Raw genomic sequence first — 23,986 nt, forward strand, 5'->3', positions numbered from 1 at the left:
TACAGGTTAAAAACGAGAAGGAATTTGTCTCCAGGAATCTCAAACATGGCATGCCAGTTTTCTTGACTCTTTCCAGATATTTTAGAAGTGGAGCAGGGGATTCAATCGACCATCCTTCCTGCTCAGACTGTGGGGAGGAATTCACTTGGTCATTTGACCAACTGGCACGCCCGTCATTTTACACAGGAGAAAGGCCGTTCACCTGCTCAGACAGTGGGAATGGATTCACTCGGTTATCACAATTGAAGGTACATCAGCAATTTCATACTGGGCAAGGCCATTTACCTGTTCTGTGTGTGAGAAAGGATTCAATCAGTCATCCCACCTGTGGACACACCAGTCAGTTCACAATAGGCAGAGGCTGGTCATCTGCTGAATTTATGGGAATCGATTCACTCGGTCATCTGACCTAATGGCTCACCAGCGAGTTCACACCGGGGAGCGGCCATTCACCTGTTTGGACTGTGGGAAGGGATTCACTTGCTCATATAAACTGAAAGTTCATCATCGAGTTCACACTGGGGAGAAGCCATTCACCTGCTCAGTCTGTGAAAAGCGATTCACTCACTCTTCCACACTACGGAGACACCAGCGAGTTCACACTGGGGAGAAGCCGTTCATCTGCTCAGTCTGTGGGAAGAGATTCTCTGAGTCATCTGCCCTACTGGTACATCAGCGAGTTCATACCGGGGAGAAGCCGTTCATCTGCTCAGATTGTGGGAAGAGATTCACCGAGTCATCTGGCCTACTGGTACATCAGCGTGTTCACACTGGGGAGAAGCCATTTATATGCTCAGACTGTGGGAAGAGATTCACTCAGTCATCCACACTACAGAGTCATCAGCAAGTTCACACTGGGGAGAGGCCATTCACCTGCTCAGAGTGTGGGAAGGGATTCATTCGGTCATCCCAACTACTGGCACACCAGCGAGTTCACACTGGAGAGAGGCCGTTCACCTGCTCAGAGTGTGGGAAGGGATTCATTCGGTCATCCCAACTACTGGCACACCAGCGAGTTCACACTGGGGAGAAGCCGCTCACCTGCTCAGAATGTGGGAAAGGATTCACTGAGTCATCCACCCTACAGAGACACCAGTCAGTTCACACTGAGGAGAGGCCGTTCACCTGCTCAGACTGTGGGAAGGGATGCACTAAATCATCTAAACTGAAAGTACATCAGCGAGTTCATGCTGGAGAGAGGCGTTTCACCTGTTCAGAATGTGGGAAGGGATTCACTCAGTTACACCATCTACAGAGACACCAGCGAGTTCACACTGGGGAGAAGCCATTCACCTGCTCAGAATGTGGGAAGAGATTCACTGATTCATCCATCCTACAGAGACACCAGCGAGTTCACACTGGGGAGAAGCCGTTCACTTGCTCAGTCTGTGGGAAGAGATTCACTCGTTTATCCACCCTACAGAGTCATCAGCGAATTCACACTGGGGAGAAGCCATTCACCTGCTCGGAATGTGGGAAAGGATTCACTGATTCATCCAACCTACAGAAACATCAGCGAGTTCACACCGGGGAGAAGCCATTCACCTGCTCAGAATGTGGGAAGAGATTCACTGATTCATCCACCTTACAGAAACATCAGCGAGTTCACACTGGGGAGAAGCCGTTCACCTGCTCAGTCTGTGGGAAGAGATTCACTCGGTCATCCACCCTACAGAGTCATCAGCGAGTTCACACTGGGGAGAGGCCGTTGTTCTGAATCCCTATGTTTCATTTGCTGTGGACTGTCATTTTAAGAGAGAGAGAGATTAAGAAGGTGAATCAGTCTGACTTGCAGCTTCTTTACATCGCTCGCAACTTGTTTAGTTTTAACCGAGGACACAGACACTCAGAGTCAGACAGAGACGGAGGACGAAAAATGGAAGTATTGAAACCAGGGAACTAGTGGCCAAGAGTCACTGTTTGGATCTTTCCTATGCCACAAGTGTGGGTTAATTATCAATTCTGTCATCTCGTTTGATCCATAGGAGTGGATCGGATTTGGGGTATCCTGTGAAGACCACTGAATGTGTTAACCCTTGCCTGGGCGTGGTGTGGTAATTCACTTGAAGAGGATACCCCTTGTGACAAGTCACTTTTGATGATAATTCATATATGGATTTGGAACGATGACAGATAAAATCTACAGTGACTGTTCTCCCATTTTACCTCCATGGAACCTGTGGAATTCGACAAAATTTCCTTCTCTCGACATTTACCCTGGATTACAAATATCTCTCTCTCATCACCTATTCTGTGGTTGAACTGAACTTTCATACTTTAGTATCTCAAGACTCCAAGTCTTGTTTCCCCCGAGCTCAATAGTTTGGGAGTTATATTTACACACATATATACACATAACACGGTTAACTTCTGTTCATCTTGCTTAAGTTACTAAATTACAATGAGATTCTAATAAGGATAGTTTTAACATCAAAAACAGACTCAGGTGTAGTCTATTGCTGCTGGTTCTTTTCTAAAGTGGTACGATTCATAACAAAATTGGGGCCTGTGTCGAGGATATGAACAGATTTGGGGGCGTATTGATTAATTATCGATTTCATTGGGGAAATCCATTTTGATTTATTTGTGGGTTGAAAATCAGCAGCAATGGATGTTGATAGATATCTGGAAGTGCCAACCTCTGAGGCATTAGAGGACGCCAGAAGGATTGGGTTGTTGAGTATTGCTAAAAAGGTTAAAACTTGCTGAGGTGAAATTTATAATCAGGAGGGCACTGATGCAGAGGATAATTGCTGAACATTATGTATCTGACGGTGTGTTTAAAGTGGAGGTGTTGGAGGTGTTTCCTGAAAGTAAACCTAGTGATCTTGAGCTCCCATACAAATGACAAAAATTAAAGATGGAGGCTGCGGAAAGGCAGAGGCCGTTTAAAGCTAGAGAGGCAGAAAAACGGAGAGAAGAGGCAGTAAAACAGTGGGAGGAAGCAGAAAGACAGAGGCTGTTCGAGCTGGAAAAGATAGAGAGATTACAGCAAAGGGGTCTAGTGTTACACTCTGCTGATAAGTTTGAGGACAGTTGGGAAGTTAAATTGCTACCTCCATTTGACAAAGCAAAGGTTGATAAACACTTCCAGTATTTTGAGAAGGTTGCTCAGAGTTTAAAGTGGCCAAAAGAGGGTTGGCCTATTCTCTTACATAGTGTAATTAAGTGGAAGGCTCAGCAAGCCTATTCTGCTTTGACAATTGATGAAGCAGCTGATTATAGAACATAGAACAGCACAGCACAGTACAGGCCCTTCAGCCCACAATGTTGTGCCGACCTTTAATCCCTGCCTCCCATATATCCCCCACCCACCTTAAATTCCTCCATATACCTGTCTAGTAGTCTCTTAAATTTCACTAGTGTATCTGCCTCCACCATAGACTCAGGTAGTGCATTCCACACACCAACCACTCTCTGAGTTAAAAAAAACCTTCCTCTAATATCCCCCTTGAACTTCGCACCCCTTACCTTAAAGCCATGTCCTCTTGTATTGAGCAGTGGTACGCTGGGGAAGAGGCGCTGGCTGCCCACTATCTATGCCCCTTAATATCTTGTATACCTCTATCATGTCTCCTGTGATCCTCCTTCTCTCTAAAGAGTAAAGCCCTAGCTCCCTTAATCTCTGATCATAATGCATGCAGTCTAAACCAGACATTATCCTGGTATATCTCCTCTGTACCCTTTCCAATGCTTCCATATCTTTCCTATAGTGAGGTGACCAGAATTGCATACAGTACTCCAAGTGTGGCCTAACCAGAGTTTTATTGAGCTGCACCATTACCTTGCAACTCTTAAACTCTATCCCTCGACTTATGAAAGCTAACACTCCATAAGCTTTCTTAACTACCCTACCTACATGTGAGGCAACTTTCAGGGATCTGTGGACATAAACCCCCAGATCCCTCTGCTCCTCCACACTACCAAGTGTCCTGCCATTTACTTTGTACTCTGTCTTGGAGTTCCACCTTCCAAATTGCACCACCTCACACTTCTCCGGGTTGTACTCCATCTGCCACTTTTCAGCCCATTCCTGGATCCTATCAATGTCTGTCTGCAATCTTTGTCAATCCTCTACACTATCCACACACCACCAACCTTTGTGTCATCTGCAAACTTGTCAACCCTCCCTTCTACCCCCATATCCAGGTTGTTAATAAAAATCACGAAAAGTAAGGGTCCCAGTACCAATGCATGTGGGACACCACTAGTTACAACCCTCAAATCCAAAATGTACTAACTCCACCACGACTGCCTGCTTTCTGTAGGCAAGCCAATTCTGAATCCACCTGGCCAAATATCCCTTCTGACTTTCTGAATAAGCTTACCGTGTGGAACCTTATCACATAGTGAAACAGGCTGTGCTCAAAGCTTACGAGTTGGTCCCAGAATCATACAGCAAATGTTTAGAAATCTGAGGAAATCTGTGAACCAGACTTATATGGAATTTGCTTATGAGAAGTTTGTGTGTTTTGACCGCTGGTGCACATGTAAAAATGTGAATAATGATTTTAACAGCTTGAAAGAGTTGGTTTTAATTGAAGAATTCAAAAGCTGAGTGTCTGATGACCTAAAGACATATTTAGATGAAAAGAATGCTGTCACTTTGCAGTAGTCTGCTAGATTAGCAGATGAGTTTGTTTTAACTCATAAGGTTAAGTTTACCCAGAATAAGAGCTTCCAAAAGAGTAGCAGGGGTAAACCAGAAATTGAAGCTGGGACCAGTGACAAGAGTAAGGATGAAGGGAAGCAGTTGAAGGAGAAATATTCTGGTCTCACTTGTTACTATTGTAAGAAAGCTGGTCATATGATGGCTAATTGTTCTGTCCTGAAGAAGAAAAAGGAAAAGGAGGCAGTCCCGAATGCCTGTGTTCAGTATGTTGAAGCACCCATAAACCCACAGGGTTCTGAACATTCTGTTGAGGCTCAATTAAGGACTGAGAGTTCTGACCGAGTTAAGAAGGGATTCGATCATTTTATGTCAGATGGGTTTGTATTAGTAAAGGAAGGGTCAACCCCGGTACCGGTGAAAATTGTTTGAGATACTGGGGATTCTCAGTCACTTATATCAGACAGTGTTCTAAAGTTTGGTGATGAGACTAACACTGGAGAGGTAAATCTTATTAAAGGCATTGGGGTCGGTATCGTTTCTGTGCCATTGCACAAGGTAACTTCACAGTCAGGGTTTGTTTCAGGACCTGTTAAGATCGGATTATGCTCCAGTTTACCGGTGGAAGATGTTACTTGGCTGTTAGGGAATGACCTGGCAGATGGTAAAGTTGTTCCTGCAGTGTAGTTGACAAATAAACCAACCACTGACGACCCACAGATGGATTTTAACATTTATCCTTCCTGTGCAGTAACTCGAAGTATGGCTAAAAAGTCTGCCGACGCAGACGGTTCTGTGCAGCATGATTCTGAAACCCATGATGGCCAAAATCAGGATTCAGGTTATGATGACTTGTCAGGGACTTCTCTGCCTTCATTGTTTCAACAGGATTCAGGTAGTAAGTCTGATGAGAGAGATTTATCCCTGTTTAGGAAGGAGTTTATAGCAGAACAGAACCGAGACCCTGAGAGTGAAGCTTTGAAAGAAACAGCTCTCTCAGATGATGAGATTAAGAAATTGCCAGTAGGGTATTATCTCAAGGATGGAGTGTTAATGAGGAAGCGGAGGCCACCTGCTATACCAGTGAGTGAGGAATGGGCAATTGTTCACCAAGTTGTAGTTCCTAAAGTTTATAGGGCTGAAATTTAAACTTTGGCCCACAGTATGCCCTTAGGTCAACATTTTGGAGTGAATAAAACTGTAAACAGGATTATGAAATACTTCTACATGCCTAATTTGGGGAAATATGTTGTGACCTTTTGCAGAACCTGTCACACTTGTCAAGTCAGTGTCAGTTTGATAGGAGGGCCCACCGTGGTCTATACCTGCATTCAGTGAACACTTTTCTAAAGTTATCGTGGATTGAGCTTGCCCATTGCCAAAGGCTAAAGCTGGCCATCAGTATTTGCTAACTATTATGTGTACTGCATCCAGATTCCCAGAGGCAATACCTCTCAGAAATATTAAATTTAAAACTCTGGCGAAGGCTGTTACCAACTTTTTTTACTTGATTTGGTTTGCCTAAAGAAATCCAATCTGATCAAGGAAGTAATTTTACATCTGGATTATTCCAGCAGGTAGTTTATGAACTGGGAGCTAAACAAATTACATAATCCGCATTCCATCATGGGTTCTAGAAAGATTTCATTCTACCCTCAAAACAATGACTAAGACATAATGTGTTCCACACAGTTTCTCTCTCTCTCTGCGTTGTAAAGGCTTGAAAAAGACATCATCGGACGCACGCACGCACACGCCAATAAAAGACAGTGTTGAAAATGGAAAAGACTGGGATGAAGGAATATATTTGCTTTTGTTCACAGTAAGAGAGTTGGTATAGGAATCACTGGGCTTTAGTCCGCTTGAACTTGTATTTGGTCACAGAGTGAGGTGACCTTTGACCTTGTTAAAGGGACAGTGGATTGATGGGGATGTACATGTTAACTTGTTAGACTATGTTTTGAAGTTCAAAAATAAACTACACCAGGCCTGTACTCTAGCAAGACAAAACTTAAAGATTTCTCAAAACAAAATTAAGTGTTGGTTTGATAAGTGGGCTTGCGAAAGAAAATACCAGGTGGGGAATAAGGTGCTTGCCTATTTCCAATGTTGACGAATCCACCTCAGGCGAAATTCAACAGACTGTATGAAATAGTCTCTCAAATTAATGATGTGAATTATGTTATTAAAACACCCGACCGACGTAAACTAACACAAGTGTTACACATAAATATGATAAAGCCTTTTTTTTTGACAGGCAGGCACCGTCTGTGAGTGTTGTTGTCAAAACATATGAATCTGGCAACCCTGAGAATGAAACAATTGACTCATCTGAGACTTTTCACAAGCCAAACATGGTCCCAGTTAGGCTAATGAACTCCGTTGTTCAGGAAACATTGATAACAGGTTGGCTCATCTGCAGCCAAAACAACAACAACAGCTGAAGGAATTAATTCTGAAGTTTAAATATTTATTTCCTGATGTTCCCAAGGAAACCACGGTCTCAGTACATGACACAGATATTGGTCAAGCCAAACTGATTAAACAACACCCATATCGCATGAACGTAGAAAATGTAAATTGGGTGAGCAAGTGTGGTAAGTGGGGAAACATATTCGGTAGGTCTCAAAGGCAAGGAGTTCGGACACACAGTCTTGGCAGTAAAGTATTTTATTTACAGAAGGCAAGCGTGGGAAAATGGCAACTGAAGCAACATGCACACAATTTACAGCAGTCGTGGGGAAAGTCGGATCGGCAATAAAACACACACGGTCAATTACTAATGAATGTGGGAAGATCGCCTGGGGACAAAGTACACGCGCACACACAACCAAGGGAAAAGTCAATACGATACTCTCCACCCCTTGTCTCTGTGCAGGCTCGGCTCTATGTTATTAGGGACAGTAATCAACGCTCCCAACAGTATTCAATACACAGCTCACCAACAATTCCTCCAGCTCTGTTCCACGGTTCTCAGCCTGGGGTGAAGTAGGGTGGTCCCTCGGAGATGGCAAAGGGAAAGGGTCCAGCACACGTGGCACCCTTTATAGTGCAGCAAGGCTGGAGGGTCCCGCCCTGGTAATTCACAGGGGGGCCAATGGCTCTGTACCAGCAGAGTTACGATGATTACAAAGGCCAATTGCTCGAGGCCAAGTACAAAGCTAATTAAAGGGGCCAGTGTTGGGGTGTGCATTGATGGGGAGGAGGGGTCAAACCTTGATTGGCAGGTGGCGTGCCTTCCGACCAGGTAGTGAGCTGTGGTGTCACGTGACTGTCACGACCCCCATCCAATAAAATCCATAACTCGGATCCACGCCACTCGCCAAGCATTACATGTAACACAGTGAGAAGGAAAGTGATATATCTTAATGGAAGTCTTACACTCAACTATTTCTAAGGTTAACGCTGTATGTGACTGTACAGGCCTGAAAAAAGGCAGACGTGCTCTGAATAGTTTGGCAAGCACAGCATAATATACACACAGCGATGATAACGAGAATGAATGCAATCGACCAGTGGGTGACAGTTGCCCAGGGACCCAAACGGCCACCAGTTTCCCCATGAGGTGTCGTGCCGGAGGAGCTGGTCCCTCAATGTTTGAATTTTAGCCACCGAGTCCCGAATGTGAGCAGCCCAGTGGGTGATGTTGCTCCACACGTCAGGGGTAAACGTGCAGCACTCCTTACCAATCACTGCACAGGTACCACCATCAGCCGCCAGTAGGTAATCCGGGGCCTATAGATTCTGCAGGGTGACCATCCTGGCGGCCGCCAGCTCTGTCGCCGTTCGGGTGAGGCCATCTCGTTGGCCGGCGTCCCGAGCACACTGGTAATCTGGATCACCTCATGGGACAATCGGGCCGTGCCGTATCTGGGACAGGCTATCGTCCAGAACCTCTCCGCCTCCGTGATGGCCCTCTTGTCCCGGTGGCCGCTGTGTGTCGGGTGCTCCCCCAGATCGTTCAGGGGGTGGATAAAGGGCAGCACATATGGCACATAAAGCAACAGCCGGACCAGCTCGCGAGAAGCCACGGGTAGGCGCGGTGGCCGCAAATCTAGCGGGTCCCGTTCAAACTCCAGGGAGCCCCCAGCTTAGCGGCACCACCGGCAATGGTCACTGGAGTGCCCGGATGTTAAAACCACTATCTTTATTAGTGTCTACTGATAATATAGCAACTTAACCAAGATAAACAAAAGTTAACAGTGTTATGTGTAGGTGTGTGTAAATGTAACTCCCAAACTATTGAGCTCGGCGGAACAAGGCTTCGAGTCTATAGATGGGAAAGCATGGAAGTTCAGTTCATCCACGGAGTAAATGATGGGAGAGAGATATTTGTAACCCAGGGTAAAACGTAGAGAGAAGGCAATTACGCCGAATTCCACGGGTTCCACGGTGGTAATTAATAAACATCAGTGCTGGAAGATCCTCCGTCGAACCGTTCCAAATCCACACACGAATTACCACCAGAGTGATCTGTCACAGGGATGCCGTCTTCAAGGGGTTACCACATCACACACCCAGGCAAGGGTTAACTTCGAGTCGCCCCACAGGACATTCCAAAATATCCACTCCTTTGGATTATCCGGAGTGACAGCCACACATCCGATGTGCACCGGATCGATGATCACCCCACCCTTGTGGGTGTAGCAGAGTTCCAAATCCCCAGCTTCGACAAGCTGGAACTGCTGCCTTTTCCAGGTTCGCTCCTCTCTCTCTCTCTCTCTCTCTCTTCTTCCGACTCCTGACCGTGACTGTCTGTGTCCTTGTTTTAAAGGTAAACAAGCTGCGAGTCGGTCAGTGAACAACATCATAGTCCTGCCTCACTGAAGCGCTCTGTTAAAGTGACAGTCCACAGTGAACGAAACTTGCGGGTCCGTAACAGTGTATTGATGGGCGAGGAGGGGTCAAACCTTGATTGGCAGATGACGTGCCTTCCGACCGGGTAGTGGGCAGTGCTGTCACGTGACAGTCACGACCCCTTCAATACACTAGGTCCAGCAACGCTCTCTCAAACCGCTCAATCTCAGAGCCCCGCCTCTTTGTCGACCTACTATACTCCCGACATAAAAACAGTTACCCGTCTTTCCCTCCAGGCGACCTAGAACGCTCGGAACGAGACGCGGAGCCGGCTGTCCTTCAGCAGCTGGGTCTTACAGCGCCAGTGCCGGATCCGGAGAAGAAGAATGCATCGGGCGCCGTCATGACAAGCTTTATGCACCGATCTTTTCGTTTCTATAGCATTCTCCAGTTTTATTTTTACGAGGTCGAGTTAAGCGTGCAAGGGATCTGGCTGGATTCGAAATCGGGACCTCTCGCTCCGGAGTCCGGCGCTGATGCCACTACTCCACCAGCCGGCCCCACCTCAGAGTGCAGAGGAGCAAATTCCATCCACACAAGGTGATGGTTCGAGGACGAGATTTGCCGCATGCAGGTTGCCGTCGCGGGGGAGCTGTACGCTTGAGAGACACAGAGGCGGTCTATTCGGGAATCTCCACCCTCTAGACCTTCTCGAGAAGGCTCCAGAGTCAGGATGTAGATCCCGCCAGGCGTCCACCAAGTCAAAGGGGCCGACTAACTCCTTCAGCTTCTTTGCCGACGCTGTGTCGCGCTGGAGACTGCAGAGGTTCCCCACCTCGAAGGTACATTTGATGTCCCCACCCCCAGGATCCATGGAGCTCAGTAGAGTGGACAGCTGACGGAATAGGGAATAGGCGCGTCCGCATCACCCCGCCCCTCAGGGCATACACGTTGATGAAATGCAGAGGTTCACCATCCAGGCGCACAGCCAGATGGAGCAGGCGGCCGGGCTCGACATCCTGAGCTTTTACCATTTCCGGCTGGAAGGTCGAGGCCAACAGGATCGCCACCCCGCTAGAGCTGGAGCTGAGGTGGCTCATGTATACCCCTCCCTGCCACTCCAGGGGCCAAGCGGACTCGTCCCCCGGGATGGTATGGGTTCCCTACAGGAAACTCACCGTATACCTCCCATCACTGAAGACTGCGAGAGTGTTTTATCTTCAGAGAGAACCCCAGCTACCATTCAAATTTAGACCAGCTACAGTGAGCTTCATGTTGGGAGCAGACTGGGCCTCAGCACCAGTACCCTTCCCAGTGAGAGCGGAGGCGCCCTCAGTCGCACTATCCAGAAAGAAAGCAAAAATGCTCTTTGCTTTCCGGGCCCGAGTGGTGCCAACGCCACCCTGTAACCCACCGTCTCCCGAAGGAACGAGGCTGCTTCCCTCTCTGATGTCCCTCACCAGGTCATCCAGAAAGGATTTCAGCTGCCGCCTGTCATTCCCCGACACAGCATTCCTCTTCCCCTTCCCCTTCCGTCTGAGGATGACTCGCAGGGTCTTCACCAGCCTCGGCATGCTAAACCAGCGAAGCGAGGTTAGTTTAGGCCGATGCTTTGCACCCTCAGAGGTGAGAATGAACTCTCTGATCTCCTTCACAGGTATAATTGAGGATTTCTCAGGAGGGGTGAGGATGTCCACTGTTTCGCTATCAAAAGAGTCTCCCTCCAACCCCTCACTGCAGACAGATTCCCCATCTTCCTCCTCGTGTGCTGCAAATTAGTGTTGGGCACTTAAGCGAGAAGCCTCAGACACTGAGTACGAATGAAAATCATTAACAAAATATTTTTTTACTTGGTTGCACTATTGCAAAGCAGCAGCACCATTATGCAATTAAAGACAATATATTCAATAACAGTTAATTTGTCGTTTTTCCAAATTCCTGCGTGATACAAGTAGTCTTAAATTATATTCGTGTTAATCTTCAAGCTGTTTATCATAAACAAAAAAATTCTGAGGAAGCAACACTTTTGAAAAAACAAAATTGTTGTCCAGTGAAATTATAGGACAGTTAGTCTGATCTCAGTGGTCAGGAATATGTTCGGGTGTATTAAGGGTGAGTTTTTTGGGTACTGTAATTGGGGAGGCATGATGAAGTAGGACAAAGTCAGCAGAATTCCTTTGCAGGGAATCATGTGTGACAAATCACTTGCAATATTTTGAGGAAATAACAGGCAAGATAGATAAAGCAGAGGCAGTGGATGTTGTTTGCTTGGATTTTCAGATGAGCTTTAACAAGGTACCCCATGCAAGGCCGATTGAGAAAGTAAGGAGGCATGGGATCCAAGAGGACATTGCTTTGTGGGTCCAGAACTGGCTTGCCACAGAGGACAAAGAATAGTTGTAGTCGGGTCATATTCTGCATGGAGGTCGGTGACTAGTGGTCTATTACTGGTGGACTAGTGGATGACTCCCATCCACTCCATAAAGTACTGGTTAGGCACAGAAGTGCATTCAACCAGAGACTCATTCCACCGAGATGCAACACTGAGCGTCAAAGGAAGTCATTCCTGCCTGTGGCCATCGAACTTTACAACTCCTCCCTTGGAGTGTTATTCCACTTGGAATAATTTATTTATTATTATTTAATTATGGTTTTATATTGCTATATTTCTACACTATTATTGGTTGGTGTGACTGTAACAAAACCCAATTTCCCTCGGGATCAATAAAGGATATCTGTCTGTATGTCTGGTGTGCCTCAGGGAACTGTTCTGGGACCTCTACTCCTCGTGATTTTTATAAATGACCTGGATAAGGAAGTGGAGGGATGGGATAGTAAGTTTGCTGATGACACAAAGTTTGGGGGGGTGTTGTTGATAGTGTGGAGGGCTGTCAGGGGTTACAGCAGGACATTGATAAGTTGCAAAACTGGACTGAAGTGACAAATGGAGTTCAACACTGATAAGTGTGAGGTCATTCATTTTGTTAGGTCAAATACGATGGCAGAATATAGTATTAATGGTAAAACTCTTGGCAGTGTAGAGGATCCGCGGGATCTTGGGGTCCGAGTCCGTAGGACTCTCAAAGCTGTTACGCAGGTTGACTGTGTAGTTAAAAAGGCATAAGGTGCATTGGCTTTCATCAACCGTGCGATTGAGTTTAAGAGCCAAGAGGTAATGTTGCAGCTATATAGGACCCTGTTCAGAGTCCACTTGGAGTACTGTGCTCATTTCTGGTCGCCTCAATACAGGAAAGATGTGGAAACCATTGAAAGGGTGCAGAGGAGATTTACAAGAATGTTGCCTGGATTGGGGAGTGTGCGTTATGAGAATAGGTTGAGTGAATTCGGCCTTTTCTCTTTGGAGCGATGGAGGACGAGAGGTGACCAGATAGAGGTGTATAAGGTGATGAGAGGAATTGATCGTGTGGATAGTCAGAGGCTTTTTCCCAGGACTGAAATGGCTAACATGAGAGGGAAAGTTTTTTTGACACAGAGAGTGGTGAGTGTGTGGAATGGGCTGCCGGGGGCGGTGTTGGAGGCTGAACCGACAGGGTGTTTTAAGAGACTCCTGGACAGGTAGATGGACCTTAGAAAACTAGAGGGCTATGGGTAACACTAGGTAATTTCTAAGTTAAGGACATGTTCGGCACAGAATTGTGGGCTGAAGTGCCTGAATTGTGCTGTACGGTTTCTATGAAGATGCATTTTGTGTCAATAACTGATTTGGAAATGTTGGATTTGGTCTCTTAGCCAAATAGTGGACACAGTTTGGGAACAACTGGGTTCCAAGTATTGGTCCCTACAACACCCACTGGGACATCTTACAGGCCCAGGAAGGGTCTTTAAACAGACGGACTACCAGCACAGACGAAGACCACTCGGCCCCTCCAAACCGTCCTGTCATTCAATAAGTCCTTGGACTGGTCCATTCGCCCCCCACTTTGCTCGGACCATTGGCCCCACTTGTAGGTCAATAGACTTCCGGTTTGACCCCCAATGTGGTGAATCCCTCTGCTCGCCACCACTCCATCTTTCCAATAAAATGCAACCCCCCCCCCTTCCTTTCCCTGCTGGGTTCATTCCCTCCGTCCCCGGGGATTCGGCCAGTGTTCTCCTCCTACCTCTCAGCGATACATCAGACTCCGGCCGCAGGGGACGCTTCAGAAGCGGGAAGAAATGAAAAGAAATCAAAAAGCGGGACATTTACTTTGAGGTTTATCCCGCCGAGGAAGCGGGGGAGACGATCTCTCGGCTGTTTCGCCTGTACTATTGGGTGTAATGAGTAATTGACATCGCTTCGCACCAATGGAAATAACGCAGCACCTGAATCCTCTGTTTCTCTGGGGGCCATAATTATAACCGTTGCTCTACAGATCCCACTGAATAAAGTTGAAATTTCAAAGTTTATGTCTGAAAAGGGAGAGATTAATGGCGGACAGAAATCGACTGTGTCTTACATGTCCATGAGCGAGAGGCGGAGTCCTGTGTTAAATGTTTAACCATCACGGTGACTGAAGGCAGCTGCAGGTTCATGAGGGACTGTTACTGTCAGATTCTGCAGTTCTTGCGGCTGCTCATCGCACCCAGGACTGAACCCTGGTCACTGAGCATTGGAGGAGTCTGTTCTGCTGATGTTAGCCTTAAACTAGACTGGTGTTTAATATTGTGGATCTGTGAAAGATAAATCAGTTCTGTATGAAATCCCGTGTCTCAGGTACTTATTGTCTCTACCACACTCACGAAGCAAACTAGGGAGGCCACTCGGCCCATCTGGTCCCTGCCCATATTTCTGTCCCATATCAGAATATCAAAATCTACCCTTGCCGTTCCCCTCTCACTCTCCCTGAGATGACAGGTTGCCCACCATGTAACCTACTCTAGAAAATGCTTAGAAAATGCCTACTGCATAGCCACCTATTTTCCTAAGCTCCATGTACCTATCTAAGAGTCTCTTAAAAGACCCTATTGTATCCGCCTCTACCACCGTCGCTGGCGGTGCATTCCACACAAATACCACTCTTTGCTCTAAAAAATCTTAGCTCTGATATCTCCTCTGTACCTACTTCCAAGCAGCTTAAACCTATTCCCCCTCGTGTTAGCCGTTTCTGCCCTGGGAAAAAGCCTCTGGCTATCCACACGACCAATGCCTCTCATCATCTTATACACCTGCATGAATTCCCTGCATGATTTTCTCCGGGCTGAATAAGACGATGAGCTCACTGTGGTTGTGACGTTCTTCAGGGCTCTGGACGAAGATGGTTAAACTCCTTCTTCCCTGCTCTTTTCAACGTGTTGGGTCATTTTCACCAATTTTAAAGGACTGTGCCTCAGACAGCTGGGTTGTTGGATTTGTTACGTAACAGCAGCAATAGATCACTAACGGAGTCTGGTTTCGATGTTGAAACCACTATCTTCATTAGTATCTGCTCCAAATATAAAAGATTAAACGAAATAAACAGAATTTAACAGCGTAATGCGTATATATAGCTCCCAAACTATCAAGCTTGGGAAACAATGCTTAAAGTCTTAAGATGGTAAAATAGAAAAGTTCAGTAATCCACGGAAAAAGTGAGTGATAGGAGAGATTTGTAAATCCACACGAACATGTAGAGAGAAGGCAATTACGAAGAATTCCACACACATTCCACGCTGGGTAAACGAAACAACAGTCGCTGAAGATCTTATCCGTCGATTAGTTCCGAAATCCTCTTAGAAATATCACCAGGTGACAGTCACAGGAATATCGTCTTCAACTGGTTACCACAGAACACCCCGATTCCAGGTAAGGGCCAACAAAAGTGATACCACGGGATTCTCCAGCAAATCCACACATATGGATGATACGAAGTGACAGTCACACATCCGTTGTGCACTGCGTGCCGATGATCAGATCAACCCAACCTTTTGGGCATGGAAGAGTTGCAGCCTATAGCAGTCACACGCTGAAGTTCCAACAGCTTGTCTCCCTCTCCCTCTCCCTCTCCCGCTCCCTCAGGCTGCCGGAGCTTGTGTGTGACGTCACAGCCCCGCCTCACTCAGGCACTTTAAGCGACACTCACAGTAAAAGAACCTGCGGTCTCGTAACACGTTGCGCCTCTAAAGTCTGACAGCAGACTAGCGAGTGAATCTTCGATGGTGCAGAGTCAGAAACCGAAGAGTTGCCAGCCTGAGTCAGGGGCTCCAGAGAGAGATGGGGTCTAGAGTTTACGAGGAGGAGGAGGAATCAGACCAGCAGGATATGACTACAAAAGAAACATCAGAAACATTTGGAAACTGGTTGACCGGAAAAAAAGGTGGTTAATTTCTGCAAAATACCAGTGGAAATCAACAGATGAGGCAGAAAATGTGAAGAGGAATAAATAGACAATGTTTAGGCCGAGCCCCTTCAGCATGTCTCGACTGTGTACTCCTCTGCTTAGTTGCTGCCTGAACTGCAGAGTTCCTCCAGCATTTTGTGTGTGTGCGTCTCTGTATTTCCAACAACTGCAGAATCTCCTGTGTTTTTTAACTGCATTTTACTTTGGCATTAGATACACGTTGGTATTGAGTATATTGTTTATGGGAGCCGCTTTTTGCGTTAAAACAGCTGCTGATTTTTCTATACACACGAAAAAAAATGAGGTATGGACAATGAACCGGTGCTTGCAGAAATGTTTAATGGCACCCTAATTACCCATAATGCGGTGCGTTAAAAATTTCGCCGGCCCGAAAGCACCGATGAAATGCGCAGGCGTCAGGCTGATAACGTCCCCGAGTATCACGCATGCGCGCAGTACCCTGCAGGCCTTGAAAATCTCGGGCGCAGGTAAGATCGATTCTCTCCGATTTTATATTAAACACCGACTTCAGGACGATTCCTGTGAAATCCGGTCACCGTGGCCAGCAATCCCGGAACAGTCCTGCTCTCTTCCCTCTCTCTCAGACCCACGATCCGTACACGGGCCCCGGGGAGCTTCCGGCTGATGAGGGAATGGGAACCGATGGATCTCTCAGACAGAGCTGAGTTCCAGCTGTCTAAATGCAAGGATTAGGAACTCGGAGAAAGGGAACAAAATCTTTTGCATCAGCAGCAGAGAAAATTACCTTTGTTCTACCTCCAATCAGTAACAAGAGAAAATCTGCAGATGCTGGAAATCCAAGCAACACACACAAAATGCCGGCGGAACTCAGCATTAGTACTCTTTTCCATAGATGCTGCCTGGCCTGCTGAGTTCCTCCAGTATTTTGTGTGTGTGTGTTGCTTGTTCTACCTCCTCCTGTTCTGAACTTTTCTACAGGTGAGAACATGTTTTGTCCCATTCTCTCTGGGTACATGGTAATATCAAAAACCTTTGCCCTTGGCAACAAGTAACTTTCACATCACAAATGTGCCAGACTCCAATGGGACAGACTTCTACCCTTCCCTTCACATTCATTGGCATTGCCATAATCGAGTTCATCACCGTCAGTCATCTGGAGAGGGTTCAAGGGAAATATTTATGTACAACACAGAAACTGCTGTTACCTGTCTGTATTGTGGTGATGCAAAAGTTGCTGGAGAATTTGCAAATGGGAAGAAGTGGAGTGAAATTTGGAAATCTGACTTTTTAAAGCGTCATTTAGCAAACAAGTCACATATGGACAGTGTGCAAAAGATCTGGCGAGAAAATCCTTCATAACCCGCTATAGGCCTGCTACATAGGCTGTGTGAGAGTGCAGATGAACTCGATACAAGCCAGAGGAGATCAAAGTTTTTATCGACAGTGATTTGCTAGCTGTGAAAATGAATACCTCTCTATATAAAATTCACTGTGCACACGTTGTCACTGGGTAAAAAAAAAATACATGGTACATGATTTATGTGCACACTTGTCATTACAAATTAGAGGGGACATTGGTGGGAAGGTGGGGAGACCTCCAGTGTTGTTGATGCCCTCACCTACAAGATGTGTATCCAGCTGCATTTTAAGGAGTTGGAACTGGAAATGGATGAATTCCGGATCATCCAGCAGTTGGAGGAGGTGATAGATATGACATGAAGAGAGGTGAGTTACACCAAAGGTGCAGGACACAGGAAACTGGGTGAGAGTCAGGAAGGGGAATGAGGTTACATTCCCATCGCAGAGCACTCTTGTGGCCATCCCCGGCAGCTACAGGTGGAACACTTTAGAAATTATTGGGGGGGATTACCTGGCAGAGGAAAGTCAAAGGAGTGATAGGGGATTCATTAGTTAGGGGAACAGAACAGGAAGGGGACTAATATCCTAGTAGTAAGGTGGTGGAGGGGGGGTGCTGATGTGGTTAAAATGATTTGTAGGGGGAATGGGAGCCAGAATGACAGGACAGATAGTGGAGAGGGTGATTTGAATTGAATTGACTTTCTTACATACATATACATGAGGAGTAGAAGTCTTTACGTTACATCTCCATCTAAATGTGCAATGTGTAATTTATAGTAATTTATAATAAATAGTTTGTGCATAGAACAGTCAGTATAACATAGATATGCAATTGTATCTGCATGAATTAATCAGTCTGATGACCTGGTAGAAGATGATGTCCTGGAGCCTGTTGGTCCTTTTGCTGTGGTACCGTTTCCTGGATGGTAGCAGCAGGAGCAGTTTGTGGTTGTGGTGAATTGGGTCCCCAATATCTTTTGGGCCCTTTTTCCACACCTGTCTCTGTAAATGTTCTGAATAGTGGGAAGTTCACATCTACAGATGTGCTGGGCTGTCCGCACCACTCTCTGCAGAGTCCTGCGATTGAGGGAAGTACAGTTCCCGTACCAGGCAGTGATGCAGCCAGTCAGGATGCTCTCAATTGTGCCCCTGTAGAAAGTCACCAGGATTTCGGGCCCCATTCCCAACTTCTTCAACTATTTGAGGTGAAAGAGGTGCTGCTGTGCTCTTTTCACAACACAGCCGGTATGTACAGACCATGTGAGATGCTTGGTGATGTTTATGCCGAGGATCTTAAAGCTGTTCACCCTCTCAGCCCCAGATCCTTTGATGTCAACAGGGGTTAGAGTGTCTCCATTCCTCTTGTAGTACACAATCAGCTCCTTTGTTTTTATGACAATGTGGGAGAGTTTGTTTTCTTTACACCAGTCAAATGTTGTTTAGACCTCAGATAGAGTCAACAATCAAATGGTTGAGCCTGGTGCGATGAATGTGCTGAGCTGTGTATATCACAATGCAAGAAGCATCGTAGGAAAGCCAGATGAGCTCAGGACAGGGAATTATGATATTGTAGCCATTATTGGGACTTGTTTACACCCAACAGTCTGAGGGATTTAGAGGAACAAAGTTGTAGGTAGATTGTAGGCCATGTCAATAAACAAAGGTTGATTCAGTAAGTGATTTTAACTTTCCATATATTGACTGGGACTCCTACACTGTAAAAGGACTAGATGGGGTAAAGTTTGTCAAATGTGCCCTTAATCAGTACGTAGATTTCCCAACGTAGAAGTGAGCAATAAGCTGTTAGGAAATGATCAGGGCTGGTGACAGAAATTAGTGATCATAATGCCATGAGATTCAAAGTAAATATGCAAAAAGAGAGGTCTGGACCACGGGTTCAGATTCTAAATTGGAGAAAGGTCAATTTTGAAGGTATCAGAAAGGATCTGACAAGTGTGGTTTGGGACAGGTTGATTCCTGGCAAAGGAGTACCTGTAAGTGGGAGGCCTTCAGATGTGAATTTTTGAGGATGCAGAGTTTGTATGTGCCTGCCAAAATGAAAGTTGAAAGGTAACTGGTCCAGGGAACCTTGCTTTTGAAGAGAAATTGAAGCCTCGTATATTTTGTTCATCTAAATGCCTCAGACTGTTGGGTGCTACTGAGACCCATTAATGACTACAAGTCATGATTCCATGCACTGAGCTCATCTGACTTTTTTTGTTGTCTTCTTTTGGTTTCTCAAAGCTTCAGAATAGTTTTTGTTCTTTTGTTTGCCCTCTCTTTGACATTTATGTTGACTTTGGCTTCTCATTTTACCCACAGTTGTGTCCTCCTGTCTTTCTAATGCTTCCACTTCTGTGGAATCACTCAGGCCCCGAATTGCTCCAGAAACTCCAGCCACTGCTGCTCAATTGTCACTCCTACCCTTTCCGTTCCAAACAAGTTTGGCCAGCTTCTCTGCCATAGAAACACGGAGAAGTTCAGTAAAGAAACAGGCTCTTTGGCCCATCTAGTCAATGCCAAAAAAGCATTTAAACTTGCAGTGTGATCTGGACCAGCTGGCAAAATGGTTTGAGAAATGGAAAATGGAATTTAATGCAGACACGTGTGAGTTGTTGCACTTTGGTATGAACTTTATTCCTTGGAATGTAGAAGATTGAGGGGAGATTTGATTGTGATAGAGGGGCATAGATAGTGTAAATGCAAGTTGGCTTTCTCCACTGAGATTGGGTGGAACTACAACCAGAGGCAATGGGTTAAGGGTGAAAGGTAAAATGTTAAGGGTAACATGAGGGGCAACTTCTTCACACAGACAGTCATCAGGGTGTGGAATGAGCAGCCAGCACAAGCGGTGCATGCGAGCTCGATTTCAACATTTTGTGTAGGTACCTGGATGGTAGGGGTATGGGAGTGGGCAGATTAAATAGTTCAGCACAGACTAGATGGCCCAAAGTGCCTGTTTCTGTGTTGTAATTTTCTATGACTGTGACAATAATACAAAAATTCACTCTAAGTTCTTTTAACAGCTGTGCGGACCAACCATTCATCTCAGCAGGAAGTTTTTTATATGGCGTTAAAACTGTGGCACTTTAAATTAATAATACATAAAAGAAAATCCCAGATGCACATCAAGAAAGACTATTTGCGTGAGACTGTTTCAGTTAATGTGGGGCCAGGCACCCATGCTGCTCAGCAGGAACAGGGAATAATACCAATGGAGAGAGTCAAACTAAGGCTCAAATTGGAGATGGCAGAAATGCTCCATTCTGATAGAGACAGGAAGAGCATCAGGGAATTGATGGTCATTCCAGATACCAGCACTCTGCCTAGTCAGGAGATGATTTCTCTTCCAACTTGTGTTGAACCTCACTGTATCAGTGTGATACCAGATCAAACCTTGGCAACTCATGTAATCTCATCTGAAATGTTGTCCTAAACCCATTGATGGATTTTGTAAATCTTTTTACAGGTTAAAAACGAGAAGGAATTTGTCTCCAGGAAGCACAAACACGGCACACCAGTTTTGTTGTCTCTGTCTAGATATTTAAGAAGTGGAACAAGGGATCCTATCGACCATCCTTCCTGCTCAGACTGTGGGGAGGGATTCACTCGGTCATTTGACCAACTGGCAACCCATCATTTTACACAGGAAGAAGGCCTTTCACCTGCTCAGACAGTGGGAAATAATTCACTCGGTCATCTCAACTGAAGGTACATCAGCAAGTTCACACTGGGCAAGGCCATTCACCTGTTCTGTGTGTGAGAAAAGATTCAGTTGGTCTTCCCACCTGTGGACACACCAGTCAGTTCACACCACACTGGGCAGAGGCTGATCATCTGTTGAATTTCTGGGAAAGGATTCACTCAGTCATCTGACCTAATGCATCACCAGCGAGTTCGCACAAAGGAGCAGCCGTTCATCTGCTTGGTCTGTGGGAAGAGATTCACTCAGTTATCCAGCCTACAGAGACATAAGCGAGTTCACACTGGGGAGAAGCCGTTCATCTGCTCAGAATGCGGGAAGGGATTCACTCAGTCATCCCAACTACAGAGTCATCAGCGAGTTCACACTGGGGAGAAGCCATTCACCTGCTCAGTCTGTGGAAAGGGATTCACTGATCCATCCAACCTGCAGAGTCATCAGCGAGTTCACACTGGGGAGAAGCTGTTCACCTGTTCAGAATGTGGGAAGAGATTTACTCAGTCATCTCAACTACAGAGTCATCAGCGAGTTCACACTGGGGAGAGGCCGTTCACCTGCTCAGTCTGTGGGAAGAGATTCACTCATTCATCCACCCTACAGAGACACCAGCGAGTTCACACTGGGGAGAAGCCGTTCATCTGCTCAGAATGTGGGAAGGAATTTACTCAGTCATCCCAACTACACAGTCATCAGCGAGTTCACACTGGGGAGAAGCCATTCACCTGCTCAGTCTGTGGGAAGGGATTCACTGATCCATCCAACCTACAGGGTCATCAGCGAGTTCACACTGGGGAGAAGCCGTTCATCTGTTCAGAATGTGGGAAGAGATTTACTCAGTCATCTCAACTACAGAGTCATCAGCGAGTTCACACTGGGGAGAGGCCGTTCACCTGCTCAGTCTGTGGGAAGAGATTCACTCATTCATCCACCCTACAGAGACACCAGCGAGTTCACACTGGGCAAAAGCCGTTCACCTGCTCAGTCTGTGGGAAGAGATTCTCTGAGTTATCCCAAGTACAGAGTCATCTGCGAGTTCACAGTGGGGAGAGGCCATTCACCTGCTCAGACTGTGGGAGCAGATTCACTCAGTTATCCAGCCTACAGAGACATCAGCGAGTTCACACTGGGGAGAAGCCGTTCATCTGCTCAGAATGTGGGAAGGGATTCACTCAGTCATCCCAACTACAAAGTCATCAGCGAGTTCACACTGGGGAGAAGCCATTCACCTGCTCAGTCTGTGGGAAGGGATTCACTGATCCATCCAACCTACAGAGTCATCAGCGAGTTCACACTGGGGAGAAGCCGTTCACCTGTTCAGAATGTGGGAAAAGATTTACTCAGTCATCCCAACTACAGAGACATCAGCGAGTTCACACTGGGGAGAGGCCATTCACCTGCTCAGTCTGTGGGAAGAGATTCACTCTGTCATGCAACCTACAGAGACATCAGCGAGTTCACACTGGGGAGAAGCTATTCACCTGCTCAGTCTGTGGGAAGGGATTCACTCACTCATCCAACCTTCAGAGTCATCAGCGAGTTCACACTGGGGAGAAGCCGTTCACCTGTTCAGAATGTGGGAAGAGATTTACTCAGTCATCCCAACTACAGAGTCATCAGCGAGTTCACACTGGGGAGAAGCCGTTCACCTGCTCAGTCTGTGGGAAGAGATTCACTCATTCATCCACCCTACAGAGACACCAGCGAGTTCACACTGGGGAGTAGCCGTTCATCTGCTCACAATGTGAGAAGGGATTCACTCAGTCATCCCAACTACAGTGATCAGCGAGTTCACACTGGGGAGAAGCCATTCATCTGCTCAGAATGTGGGAAGGGATTCACTCAGTCATCCCAACTCCAGAGTCATCAGCGAGCTCACACTGGGGAGAGGCCGTTCACCTGCTCAGTCTGTGGGAAGAGATTCACTGATTCATCCAACCTACAGAGTCATCAGCGAGTTCACACTGGAGAGAGGCTGTTCACCTGTTCAGAATGTGGGAAGAGATTCACTGATCCATCCAACCTGCAGAGTCATCAGCGAGTTCACACTGGGGAGAAGCCATTCACCTGCTTAGTCTGTGGGAAGAGATTCACTGATCCATCCAACCTGCAGAGTCATCAGCGAGTTCACACTGGGGAGAAGCCATTCACCTGCTCAGTCTGTGGGAAGGGATTCACTGATCCATCCAACCTACAGAGTCATCAGCGAGTTCACACTGGGGAGAGGCCATTCACCTGCTCAGAATGAGGGAAGGGATACACTCGGTCATCTGACCTACGGAGTCATCAACAAATTCACACTGGGAAGAAGCCGTTCCTCTGCTCAGAATGTGGGAAGAGATACATTCGCTCTTCCACACTACAGAGACATCAGCGAGTTCACACTGGGGAGAAGCTGTTCACCTGCTTAGAATGTGGGTAAGGATTCACTCTGTCATCTCAACTACTGGCATACCAGTCATTTCACAATGGGGAGTGGCCGTTGTTATGAATCCCTAGGTTTTGTTTGCTGTGGACTGTTATTTCGAGAGAGAGGGAGAGAGAGAGATTAAGAAGGTGAATCAGTCTGACTTGCAGCTTGTTTACATCGCTCGCAGTTTGTTTAGTTTTAACTGAGGACACAGACACTCAGAGTCAGACGTAGACGAAGGAGGAAAAATGGAAGGATCGAAACCAGGGAACTAGTGGCCAAGGGTCACTGTTTGGAATTCTCCTATGCCTAGAAGGGTGGGTTAATTATCAATTCAGCATACATCAAATGTGTGGTTGTTACCTTGTTTGAGCTATAGGAGTGGATCTGATTTGGGGTATCCTGTGAAGACCACTGATGTGTCAACCCTTGCCTGGGTGTGGTGTGGTAATTCATTTGAAGTCGATACCCCTTGTGACAAGTCACTTTCGGTGATAATTAGTATGTGAATTTGGAAAGATGACAGATAAAATCTACAGTGACTGTTCTCTTGTTTTACGACCATGGAACCTGTGGAATTCGACATAATTGCCTTCTCTTGACATTTACCCTGGATTACAAATATCTCTCTCATCACCTATTCCATGGTTGAACTGAACTTTCATACTTTACCATCTCAAGACTCCAAGCCTTGATTCCCCCGAGCTCAATAGTTTGGGAGTTTTATTTACACACATATATACACATAATACTGTTAACTTCTGTTTATCTTGTTTAAGTTACTATTGTTACGAAGGATGAACAGCTCTGAT

At 46.3% G+C, this 23,986-nt stretch overlaps 1 protein-coding gene across 1 annotated transcript; it reads left to right on the top strand.

The window, feature by feature from the left end:
* Positions 1-234: 234 nt before the first annotated feature.
* On the top strand, positions 235-23,595 carry LOC140720795 (uncharacterized). The gene is given in 5 exon segments (XM_073035642.1): positions 235-1,704; positions 9,602-10,006; positions 10,531-10,558; positions 20,912-22,387; positions 22,551-23,595. Coding segments are annotated over 5 exon segments (3,837 nt in total). The 5' UTR covers positions 235-412; the 3' UTR covers positions 23,187-23,595.
* Positions 23,596-23,986: the final 391 nt, after the last annotated feature.

Source organism: Hemitrygon akajei, unplaced genomic scaffold (assembly GCF_048418815.1).
Source record: "Hemitrygon akajei unplaced genomic scaffold, sHemAka1.3 Scf000047, whole genome shotgun sequence".
Taxonomy (NCBI): Eukaryota; Metazoa; Chordata; class Chondrichthyes; order Myliobatiformes; family Dasyatidae; genus Hemitrygon; species Hemitrygon akajei.